At 36.9% G+C, this 12845-nt stretch overlaps 1 protein-coding gene across 3 annotated transcripts; it reads left to right on the top strand.

The window, feature by feature from the left end:
• Positions 1-531: 531 nt before the first annotated feature.
• Positions 532-10792, top strand: LOC113709838 (replication protein A 70 kDa DNA-binding subunit B-like). 3 transcript variants are annotated; one of them, XM_072047924.1, is made up of 11 exons: positions 532-914; positions 1037-1238; positions 1407-1458; positions 7617-7790; positions 7873-8143; positions 8222-8431; positions 8523-8601; positions 8697-8826; positions 9620-9777; positions 9854-9974; positions 10053-10792. In XM_072047924.1, exons 2-11 carry the CDS (start codon positions 1201-1203, stop codon positions 10470-10472), a joined length of 1653 nt encoding a protein of 550 aa, XP_071904025.1. In that variant the 5' UTR covers positions 532-914; positions 1037-1200; the 3' UTR covers positions 10473-10792. The 3 variants fall into 3 exon arrangements, with proteins under 3 accessions (XP_071904025.1, XP_071904026.1, XP_071904027.1); XM_072047925.1 differs by having other exon boundaries at positions 532-1238; positions 7627-7790; XM_072047926.1 differs by lacking the exons at positions 532-914; positions 1037-1238; positions 1407-1458 and adding an exon at positions 3933-4058.
• Positions 10793-12845: the final 2053 nt, after the last annotated feature.

Raw genomic sequence — 12845 nt, 5'->3', positions numbered from 1 at the left:
TGTCAATCACCTACCAAATGTATAATAGATGTTTCTAGGACCTTGGTTTCAAAAATGGATTGAATTGGGACTGATTTCATTGTGCAAAATGTTTTGAAAAGAAAGGAAAGCAAGAAGACAGATTTGCTTTGAAACATTTTACGAACTTCAGTTGTTTTGTTAACTGCCTTCCCACGTAAGTTTTTGCATGAAATTTGATACAGAGGTAGTCCACATATAGAGGTTTAAGTGTACAAAATTTGGTGTTATTTCAACAACCTTTCGATATCCAAATGATGCTACAAAGTTTGCTTTTCAAATCTGAAAAATTTCTGATCCTATACATATATAAGAAAATCTTCGTTGTGCAAGAAAGCTTTAAGTTTCAACCGCCCTTTTTGGATATCGTTGTCAATTGAGTGGACAACTGGACAAGGTAGAGATGTTGAGCTGATATTGTACAAGTTGTTAATGCAATGATTGGTGTTAATATGACTATTTTATCCATGATGCTTGCAACGTTATCACCCATTGTAGTCTGCTCTCCTCTTATTATTTTGATGGGTCCCTTTCTTAATTGCTTAGGGGCTCATATTACCAAATGAGCCCATATGTAGAATACTAATTCCTAAATAAAATGCACCAGTATAATCCTTCGTATGCCAATCCTGAAGTGGCCGGTGCTAAGCTTAATTACACAGCACTGAATAGGCACTGAATAAGGGACCTCAGTAATCAAATCTAACATTAAATGGTCAGACCCCTGTTTCTCTTCCTCTGCCACCCAAAACCGTTTTCTCATTTGCCCCTTTGCAAATTTCACCGAAGCCCCTTTGATTATTGGTGACTATTATGAGAGGTTTTTAATTCAACTTCCACCAGTTTCACCTCCCTCTGTTAAACGGTCTCTTAATTTCTCCATGTTTGCCACCCATGTCAGTTTCTGTTCCTCTTATTATGTTGGGCTTCTTTAATTCCTTGGCTGATTAGGTTTGATTTCCGCTTATTTGCTTCTTCTTCCACTTTATTCCTCTTAATGGCTCTAATTATTAAACAGCCACCAGATGAAGTATTAGCTCCCCCACGTTTTCCACCTATGGCTTTCCTCCTCCTTCCGCATTTGCTAGACGCATAGCCTTCCATCTTCTTCCGTTTCTCTCCTTTCCTTCTATGATTGGTTGGTGTTAAATCTGTTGCTACATATAGCTGTTTCTCTGTGATATGTTTGGTCGCCGATATGGAATTTCCTTGGAATTGAGGTGAGATTCGTATACAAGTAATTTTACCCATTTGATTTTGGCTTTTGCTTTCAAAAAAAGAATTACCATGCTTTCTTAGACCTGATGTGTTTGTTCTCATCTGCATCCTTCGTCCGTTTATTAATTCCGGCCTTTCATACCAAGTTAATTATTTTTTTTGTCATGCAGGCTCAAACTCTTCTCATCAAGATCAAGTTTTATCGGTTTCTTTTTAAAAAAGGTTAGTTCATTTTCGACCTTTCTCCAAACTTGCTGGAATAGCTGTTTTGTTTTTTTTAAAAATGATTTTGTGGACTGTGTTTATCATTGAATTCATGCCTGCTTGGAAATCTCCGTTAGTTTACAATTTATGCTTGTTTGGCAATCTTCTTTTGTTTACATTGGATTTGAGTATTATGTAGTACAGTTAAAAAATCTTTTGCTCTTTCATCGCTCATAGATTTCATGACATGTGTATATACATGAAAGCATAAGCAATTAGTATTGTAGTTGTTCCTTATTTTAAAAGAGCTGCAGTTCATTCGGTAGCAAAAAGTGGTTAATATTTGTAGGCTGAATCTGTGCTGAAGTATACTACAAATAAGCTTGTGTCTTAGGATTCATTCTTGTGTCTTAGGATTCATTCGAATTGTTCAAGTTTGTGTAAACCTCAAGTTCCAACCACTTTTGTTAGTTGACCCAACATTTCCATAGCAACCCACTATGAATCGAAACATTGATCCTTCTAAAATGTTCGACCGAAAAGCTCGACGTAACGAAAAGGCTAGACAAAGATATGCCTCTTTAACTGAGGAGCAGAAAGAAATCCAACGGAAAAAACGCCGTGATACCTATAAAAGTAAAAAAGAAAAGACAAAGACTACTTTTACCTCCTCGTTAGTATTGAGAGGAAAAGGTATCGCGCTGTATATACTACATTATAGTGAATATTTAGATGCCCACCTACCTCTATAATAACTCCCAACAAGTATGGCTGTAAACTAAACTACCTTTGCCTGTATCTCTATGCTCAGATGATGAGCACACCAGTAATAAGCAACTGTTACAGCAGGCTTTTCGCATTCAGGAACCTAACTGTGGTCATAAGCACCACAGTGAGGCAGGTTATTTTTGTAATCCCTTTTCCTTTAGGCTATTGTGATGTCATATAGGCATAACATTTTCACAATCTATTTAGTTCCTGGAGACAAAGTTGAAGGTAATCGAAGGCAGAAGGAGCATGTTTCAGAATTTTCAACATATCACAAAGGTGAACCACATAGAATTAAAAACATTTTTAATTCACAAATATCCAAAGATATATTAAAAGAGACCTACAAAATATGTTAGTTAACATCCTGTGGAAAATGTATAGGTTCTACTTCTACAGCTCGACGGATAAAAAAGTGTCAGCATTCTAAAGCGACCCAATCTTCAGGTTTAGTTATTGTTTCCTACTGCTAAGTTTAATTATTCTTTCCTCTTGAAACAAACATTACCAACCGAGATTTCTCCCTAGCTACTAGCTAAAAGTGATCACCTTATTTGCCAATATTGTAGACCAACCACCCATCTGCAACTCTTGCTATAGCTTGCTTTCTGAAGCAATGGAGGATCTAACAGGTTAGCTAACAAACTGATCACCATTGTTGATCATATAACAGTGGCGATCCCATTGACAAAAACTGATCACCATTGCATAAATAGGATATTCAGTTGAACCTAAACGTTCAAGAGAAGCTAAACATATGTCAAGACGAAGGTGTAAACAGAATTCAGGTTTATTCCTTCTACATAATAAAACAAGTTGTAAAACTTCAACATATTAAAAATCATATTAATGACATTTTTGATCCATTCATGTAGTTAAAAGCTGTGGGGAAGACCAAAATGCTTCGATTAGGAAACAAAACAATGTACGCAAACAACATAAAAGGGTGGTGACGGGAATTGAGGCATTATCTTCGATAAGCTTGGAAGCTGATAGATTACCAGAGCAACAGAATTGCAAGTACTGCGGAGCCAAAAAATTTTATTCTGAGTCTGCAAACTTTTGTTGCTCTGATGGAGAAGTAGTCTTAGAAGAGAATAAAATGCCAGACATATTAATAGAGCTATTTACTGGTGAAACTGAAGAAGCAATTTGTTTCAGAACCTATGTAAGAACATACAATAGTATGTTCGCTTTCACCTCTTTTGGAGTTAACTATGATAAATCGCTTTGCCAAAGAAGAAACGGAATATATACTTTCAAAATTCAGGGCCAAACGTATCATTTTATAAATCAATTGATTCCCCATGGAGGATCGGGAATGTTTTTGCAGTTATACTTTCATGATACTGAACATGAAATCGCAAATCGATTGGCTTTTTCAACAAAACTAACTGAGAGCATAGTGGTGAAACTCATGGAACTCATGAAAAGTAACCCTTATGCCTGCTTTTTCCGAAGCCTGAGACATGTTCCAGACTTGAACAATTATCAAATAGTCCTGAAATCTTACTGTCAAACTGATCAGCGAGTCTTTAACAAGCCAACAGTATCCCAAGTAGCTGCACTGTGGGTTGAAGGTGAAAACTCACAGGACAGCTATGCTAGACACATTCAAGTATACACAAAAGAGGGTCAAAGCCGTAGAATTCAATATTACTATGGCTGTTATGATCCATTGCAGTATCCACTTCTATTTCCCTTTGGCGAAACAGGGTGGCAACCTGGAATTCAGAGATCTGGCACTGGTAATCCAAAAAAAAGGAAAAGGTCAGTTAGAAATCATCAACAGACTGCAACTTTAACAAGCTTCAGATCTGCCGAAGATATAATAGAATCAGAAGAGAAAGGTTAGTTGTTTTTAAATATAATACAAATTTTATGAATACAATTTTAGTTTACCAAATGTAAATTGAAGCTTAAAATTTTTTGAAACAGCTTTCAAAAACTTTGAGAATTCAAAGGAGAATGTGTCCATGCGTGAATACTATGCATATAGGTTCCAGATGAGGGAGAAAAATAAACCAAGTATTCTTAATACTGCCCGTGCATTTCAACAGTATGTAGTGGACATGTACGTAAAAATTGAGAGTCAAAGGCTTGATTTTTTCCGGCATAGGCAACAACAAATTAGGACTGAGCAATTACAGGGTGTCATGGATTCTGTAGTTGAGGGCCAATGTAGAGGTTCAAAAGTAGGGCAACGAGTAATTTTGCCAGCATCTTTTATAGGAGGTCCTCGTGATATGAAAAGAAGGTATGTTGATGCTATGGCCTTAGTTCAAAAATTCGGAAAACCTGACATTTTTTTAACAATGACTTGTAACCCATCATGGCCAGAAATAAAAGAAAACTTACTGCCCACTGATGAGTCTCAAAACCGTGTTGATCTTTCTGCTAGAGTTTTTCATGCCAAATTAGAAATTTTAAAAGAAGAGTTGTTTAAAAAAGAGGTATTGGGTAAAGTAGCTGCTTACACCTATGTTGTTGAATTCCAAAAACGTGGGTTGCCGCATGCACATTTCTTAATAATTTTACACCCAGCGTCTAAATTATATTCAACGGAATCCTATGATCACATAGTTTCTGCTGAGATTCCAGACAAAAAAGAGCATCCACACTTGTTTAAAATGGTTCGCAAGCACATGATGCATGGTCCTTGTGGCGACAAAAATGCAGATAATGTGTGTATGCAAGGTACAACAGTTAAAAAATGCAAAAATCATTATCCTAAACAGTGGGCAGAAAAAACTACACAATCTGAAAATTCTTATCCAACATATAGGCGGAGGAGCAATGGAGAAAAGGTAAAAGTTCGAGGCCATGAATTGGATAATAGATGGGTAGTTCCATATAATCCTTACTTGTTAGCAAAATTCAATTGCCATATGAATGTTGAAATTTGCTCAACAATAAAGGTAGTCAAGTATACTTATAAGTACATATATAAGGGACATGATAAAATACACTTTGCTGTGAATTCAGATGACAGATCTAAAGAGATAGATGAAATTAAGGAGTACCAATCAGCAAGATGGGTTTCTCCTATTGAAGCCATTTGGCGAATTTACAGATTTCCCTTATTTGAAACACATCCTGCTGTCATTAACCTTCAGCTACATCTTGAAAATTACCAATCTCTGACCTTCAAAGATGATGCTGATCTTAGAGATCTTTTGAAAAGTAAATTTGCTAAGAAAAGTATGCTAACTGAATTTTTCCATATGAATGCTACTGATGAGAGAGCCAAAACATTGAAATGCACATACAAAGAATTTCCTGAACATTTTGTGTGGAAACCTGGTAAACGCATATGGGATATTAGGCAACAAAGAGGTTCAATAGGCCGAATTGTTACAGCAAATCCAAGTGAGGGTGAGAGGTACTTCTTAAGATTATTGTTATTGAATGTAAAAGGGCCAACATCATTTGATGACCTGAAAACTGTCGATGGTGTTTATGTTAATACCTTTAGAGAAGCAGCAATAATGAGAGGATTATTTGAATCCAATAACCCTCAAGAGCAGTGCCTAGAAGAAGCAGCTTTATACCACATGCCATATAGCTTTAGAAGACTATTTGCTACCCTATTAGTTTACTTCACTCCTGCTGATCCAAGAAGTTTATGGTTAAAATTCAAAGAATCTATGTCAGAAGATTTCAATAGAACTTTGAATTTGTCAAACGATCAGGTCCAACATAAAGTTCTCTATGAGATTAGCAAGTTCTTAGAATCAATGGGAAAAAACATTAATATGTATGGATTAGTACCACGAATCTTAAAGTTTGATGAAATGGATAGAGGTACAAGAGACACAAATTCTGAGCTAAACTTTAAAGTCAATGAAGAAGATATTGCTGCTATCTCTAAATTAAATGAGGATCAAAAAGTAGCATTTGATACTATCATAGATGCTGTTTTTATACACAGCAAAGGAAGTTTCTTTATTGATGGGCCTGGGGGAACAGGGAAAACATTCTTGTACCGTGCACTACTAGCTGCAGTTAGATCAAAGGGATGTATAGCTTTGGCAACGGCCTCTTGTGGAGTAGCTGCTTCTATCTTACCTGGAGGTAGAACAGCCCACTCACGATTTAAAATTCCTTTAGACATGAATCCTAACAACATGTGCAAAGTAAGCAAACAAAGCTCATTGGCAAAGTTATTACAGCAAGCCAAATTGATCATTTGGGATGAAGCGCCTATGACACATAGAGCAGGAATTGAGGGAGTAGATCGTTTACTTAGAGACCTAATGGATAACTCTGAATTATTTGGGTCAAAAGTGATGGTATTTGGTGGTGATTTTAGGCAAGTTCTGCCGGTAGTTGTAAAAGGGTCAAAATCAGACTTTATCGAAGCTAGCCTTGTAAAATCTTATATTTGGCCTCATCTGCAGAAATTAAAATTGAAGGAAAACATGAGAGCAAGATTAGATCCTGATTTTAGCAAGTACCTTCTTCGTATAGGTAATGGAACAGAAAACACAGTTAAAAATGAAAGTATTCACATCTCTCAAGCATTGCTTCTTCGCTATACAAATGAAGCAGAATCCATAAATCAATTGATTACAACTGTCTATCCAAACTTCAACATATTTTCTGAAAATACATACTCATTAATTAATAGAGCAATTTTAACTACAAAAAATGATTTTGTAGATCAGATCAATGAAAAATTGATACAGGAATTTCCCGGAACCCCATTTGACTATTTAAGCAGAGATAAATGTTTAGATAATTCGCAGCAAGCAATTTTAGAGGACTTCATGAATAGCCACACTCCAAATGGTTTTCCTCCACATCGATTGACATTGAAAGAAAATGCACCAATAATGTTGTTGAGAAACATTGACCCACCAGAAGGTCTATGTAATGGAACAAGACTTCTATGCAAATCACTTAAACACAATATTATAGATGCAGTCATAAGTTCTGGTGAATTTGCTGGGAAGCAAGTATTTCTACATAGAATTTGCTTTCGTGTTGAAAATGACCCTAATTCTCCTATATCTTTTGAACGAATGCAATTTCCTATAAGACTTTGTTTTGCAATGACCATTAATAAAGCTCAAGGGCAAACTTTAGATTATGTTGGCATTTATTTGCGAGAACCTGTTTTTTCACATGGGCAGCTGTATGTTGCATTATCTAGAGCTAAAAATAGCAAATCTGTTAAAATTTTGATCACACCTCCTGTATATGATTCAAGTTTAGATTATGTGACTCCTAATATAGTTTACAAGGATGTATTGCAGCTATCTTGTCAATAATTCCAGTACTCTGTTATATGTAAATAGCAAATAAAGTACCAGTAAATGTCTTAGTAATATATTATATTTAAATTCTATGAACTTACTACTTCGGAGTGTAACTCTTGTCTTTGGAATCCTTCGATTTTGTGGTAGTTGTCTGCAGCACTCTTCAAACGTCAAAAAATGGAAAGCAACCTGGTAAACTTCACAGAACTCCAACCTCTCATGGACAACTGGACTGCCATTGTTCAAGTGATTGAAAAGCAAAAGGTTCAGGTTTCAAGAAATGGAAAACGCTACCAAAAGTTGGTGTTTGTTGATAGTCAGGTAATATAGCTTATCATTGCATACTTTGGCACTATACACAACTAATTAATTACCATAGCACTTACTGTATTCAAAATTACAGGGTCAAACTGCTCAAGCTCTAATTTATGCTGGAGATATAATGTTCTTCAGGAAGTACTTTGAACCATATCGAAGATATTATGTATCGAATGCTAGGATTCAAAATGTGTTGCCAAGGTACAGTACGTACCCAAATGAGTGCTCATGGACCATTGACAACTCCACGCTTGTCCAAGAAATCGATGAAGTGGACCCCCCTCTGATACCTAATGTGTTTAACTTTGCTGACTACGATTCAGTTTATCAGCACATTGACACAACTGATGAAATAGGTACCATTCCTGATTTACCTTAACATATAATTTACATAGTCATAGTTACACTTTTTAATATCAAACTCTGGTTATTAGATCTTATTGGAATAGCAATTCACGTGCACCCGAAAGCAATCAGAGGTGGAACACCAACTAGGGATATCATTCTTACAGATCACATGTCGCACCCAATGGTACTGACCCTTTGGGGAGAGCATGAATCAGAAGAGGGACAAGACATAGCTGATATGATCCACACCCAACCTGTGGTTGCAGCGCTTCGAGTCCGAGTGACATCTTACCATGGTACGTACTCTTTTAAAAACCATTTACAAAAATCCTAAGTTGACTGAAACCAGAAAAGGAAAAACTTATGTTGCTATTGTCAACTTTGTAGCCATGCATCTATCCACCAAATTCTCCAGCAGCATACTAATCAATCCTCCAATTCAGCAAGCCAATGACCTGCGTAACTGGTAACTTTACTTTAAAATAGTTACATTATAAATTATTCAACATTCATTACCAAAAAGGCTTACTATCCTTTACATTACAACAAATAAAATATTAGGTGCAGTCACAATCAAGAGGAAATCACGCGTTTCATTGCTGAGCGGACTTATGGTGATCGTCTCAAACTCCTACCTGTACCAGATGATGACAGAGTTATAACTATCAGCGATCTCACAGCTGTGGTTGAGGTACATATACAACTCACTCACAATCCTTTATTTCTGCATGCATGCCAACAGCCAAAAAGTCTGTAGTCTCTTCCATTACAAAATTGGCTTGTGGGTTATCGAATTGGATTATACTGACTACAAGCTTGAACTACCATTCCCTACTCTCCTGATTGATTGGTAATGAGATTTGAATGTTTTGGGCAAAAATGTCTTCAGTTTAGTTTTCATTGTATCTGTACGTTTTTGTAGAACTAATTAATGCTCCCTTTCATTTGGTTTTTCCGGATATACGGGCTTTCATCCAGTAATTTTGTCCTCGTTAATGAAATTAGTAGCTCCTGTTTTCCCATTTTACCCAGTAATTTTTTATTTACTTGTTTGTCCCATTTCTTCGTATTTTTGCATCTCTGTGACTTTGTAGGTGGAATTTCGTGTTTTAATGCTACTGCGTAATTACCATTTTTTCCCCTACTCATTATCTTACTTGTCAAATTGTACTTTCTCTCTTGTGAACCTCACTGTAGCGTAAAGCTTTTTAATTCTTTTTAATTGCTTGATGGATTCTATAGTTTTATTATGAAACTCTCGCCCATGTGAAATTCAAGAATCATATGCTTTGCATTATCTTTTATAAGAGGGTCTTCTGGGCCTAATACAATTCTTGCCTGGCGTACTAGATGTTAACAAATGGCTTAACACAATAGGTTAACAGTGCTACAAAATTGATTATCTACTTTGACTTCTATTACTATTAGCAAACTTGGTATACTTGTCCGAGCCTTTGTAATAATACAATGCTCATTCATTGCAGGCAAGGCCCTATTGGATTAGAGGCATACCAAAACTTCTAGATAGAAGTCAAAAGCTATGGTACCATTCATGCCCCCACTGCTACAAATACATCAGAGCAAGGCCAGATTGCGAGATCACCTGCACTTCATGCTACCAGCGCATCCGTCTCACTCCACGGTAAACATATACCTTAATCTAATATTAACAACCCCTGCTGCCAAAAAAGCTTCTAATAACATGAACCCAAAAACAGCTGCAGACTAACAGTGCAAATTAGTGATATGAGTGGTGCTATAACTCTTGACCTGAGTGGTGATGATGCTGAACAACTCCTCCCATTCTGCATAAGTGACATCCAAAAGCAAGAGCAGCAGGTACATTCGAACTCAAAACTACTTTGCAACATTCTGCTCACTTCAAATAAATACTTAAAGTCTCTATTCTTCCTACAGGGAAATGTCCAGTACGCCACTATAGCAGATTTCATCAAGCAGAAAAACTTAGTTTGCTTGGTCAAGAAATCAAATACAATCCACAGTTCCAGGAGCTCAGAAAAGTACAATGCCATAGTTGCCCATATCAACAATGCTACTGCAGAAGAAAACTATGTCATCAGCAAATATATCACCAACTACAAAGCTACAGCATCCACTTGGGCAGCAGCACAAGAAGAACATTCCAAAAAGAATGTTACCGACATGGCTGAAAATATGGCAATAGAAAAAGTTGATAGCATAATGGAAGGAGAAACACAAAGCAAAGGAGTGGATCAACTCAGTCCTTCTAACACAGAAGATAAGAAGAAAAAGGCAGCAGTTGCAGCAGCCCCAATGAAACTCAGAGTCAACCCCACTAAGAAACACCGCACCTAAACTGCCAAAGCCCATCCTTGAAGTTATATCCTTTGCGAATGGATCTTCATTATTCCTAAGTACTACTACTTTAACGGACAAACTTGGCTGAACTTTTCCTTTATCTGTTCTATGTAAATAGAAGTATCTAAAATAAGACTGTTTCAAATTAGGTTAAGTGCAAGGTGGTCTATTATACCTTCTTAGAAAAGGAGCCACTGAGCATTTAATCTAAATCTGAAACTATCATTGGGCCTATATCCCTGTCCGTATGGTCATGAACTCAAACATCCTGATCTAAGCTATGGTTTTTTATAATACTATGATGTGGTTCTCTATTATTTTCGTACGGCTTCTCAGTTACAACTTCCATCTTTTCTCTCTTCACTATTATTTACGAAGGTTAGATAGATCTCACCACGCGCATTATGGAGTGCGCATTGCGCGACCCACAGGCACCCCACTCCCGCGCATTGCGCGGGCCTCCCCCCCTAATGCAGTAGCTGGGTTGGGAAGTGTTGTGAATGTGGTGCAGGTTAGATGGAAATGTCCGGTGCAAGCAATCGTGAAGTTAAATTCAGATGGATGCTTAAGGGGCAACCCTAGGAGGAGTGGAGGGGGAGGTCTGTTCAGGGATAGTGATGGGAGAGTCCTGTTAGCATTCTCCTGTTACTTTGGGGAGATGACTAGTTTACAAGCGGAAGTCAAAGCGCTACTCCATGGGGTGCAGTTAGTAATAGCTCGAGGGCTGGCCAATTTTCATTTGGAGTCTGACTCGTTAGTTCTTATCCAGCTTATTCAGGGTAGAGCTAAGTGTCCGTGGGTGGTGCAGCGGGAATTACAAGAATTGGTCCAGTATAGTCATCTCTACATCGAGATATCACATTGTTTTTGAGAAGCGAATAAACCTGCGGATAGACTTCCTAAGCTTGGGGCTGATTCTGGGGAGTCAGTAGTTTATGATTCCGTCCTTGACCTTCCCCACATGGTTAGAAGAGATATTACTTTAAATAGGTGGGGTTGTCCTAGTTTCCGTAGGGGTAGATATAGAGAGTAACTTTGTTTAATCGGTCACGCAGGCTGGGGGTGGTGTTTCTCTCTATGTACTTTGAATCTCTTATAATAATAATAACAAGCTATTTTTCTTTTTTTTAAAAAAACTGTTACTTAGACAATAATTAATTCAATTGATTGTAGGTTGTGGATTGAAATGACTAAGAATGTAGTAGTTTGTTAGAACCAAAATCTGTTTTATCGAATAGAAGAGTTTGGAGACCAAAAAACGAGTTTTGATTAGTTGAAGACTTGAAGTTTATTGATAAGTTCCAAGGTAGAGGGGGTTGGGACAATAATGAGGGTCCATTACGAGCTTGAAGTATGTTGAACAGAATTCTTTCTCACTGATGCTATATTCATTAGGGAGAGGGCAATGAGGGTGTTTGCAAGGGCATCTACATAATTATCTTAGAACCAAAGATATGATGAGTTGTACCCACTGCTTGAAGGATGACCTAAATAATCTCTTTTTTTTCGGACACTAACCTAAATAATCTCACATTCCCAAAATATTTATAACTTTGGACAGATCAGCATTGCATTGAATCGACTACAAGGGCATTTTCATAAATACCAGAAATATATTGTACAATAAGTTGTATCCCACGCTATAATCACACTCAAAACATCCACAAAATATAAAAATATCCCAACCCATGCGGTTGAAATTCAAAACTCATCTTTGACCAGATTTCGTTTCTATATAGTATAAGGATAATGCCTACCAAATATATCTGACTCAGTTACTAAAAATGGCTAATTCTTTAACAACTGATTTGTTTAGTTTTTTAGAATCCCCACCCTCCATGCATCCTCTTTCTTTCCCTCCCCAGTTTCTTTCTTTGTTGTCATGATAAGATGATCTTTCAATCAAATCAGAATATTCGAACAAGAAATGCATTTAGAAAATCCCCCAAAAAGAACTTATTTGATGCCTGTAAAATCATAGGGAACATCCCTCATTCTTGTCTAGCTCTTTTTATTTTCCTTCTCTGTTTCTCTCTTAGAGCTTTCAAAGCTCAAAATCACAAATTTTCGTGTGTGCCTTCTTGAATGATTGAATGATTCTTAATGAGATATTCCTTCGCTGGATGTTGATTGGTGGATGACAGCCAAATAAGAGGTAAGTCTGATCTCATTTATCAAATGTTATGACATTAGGATAACAATGGCTTCGTTCTATAATGTTTCTGTTTCGAATGTGATTTTCTGTTTGTGGTGACGTCAAATTCAAGTCAAACAAAATCCCAAATATCCCCCCTACTTGCTGAGGCCATCATGATTTTCTTGCTTTTTCCCTTGAAATTAGACCCTTAATGTTTATTTGGCTTTTTCCTT

The sequence above is a fragment of the Coffea arabica genome, chromosome 4e (genome assembly GCF_036785885.1).
Source record: "Coffea arabica cultivar ET-39 chromosome 4e, Coffea Arabica ET-39 HiFi, whole genome shotgun sequence".
Classification (NCBI taxonomy): Eukaryota; Viridiplantae; Streptophyta; class Magnoliopsida; order Gentianales; family Rubiaceae; genus Coffea; species Coffea arabica.
Note: the sequence above shows the minus strand (reverse complement) of the source record. Positions and strands in the feature narration are given on the sequence as shown.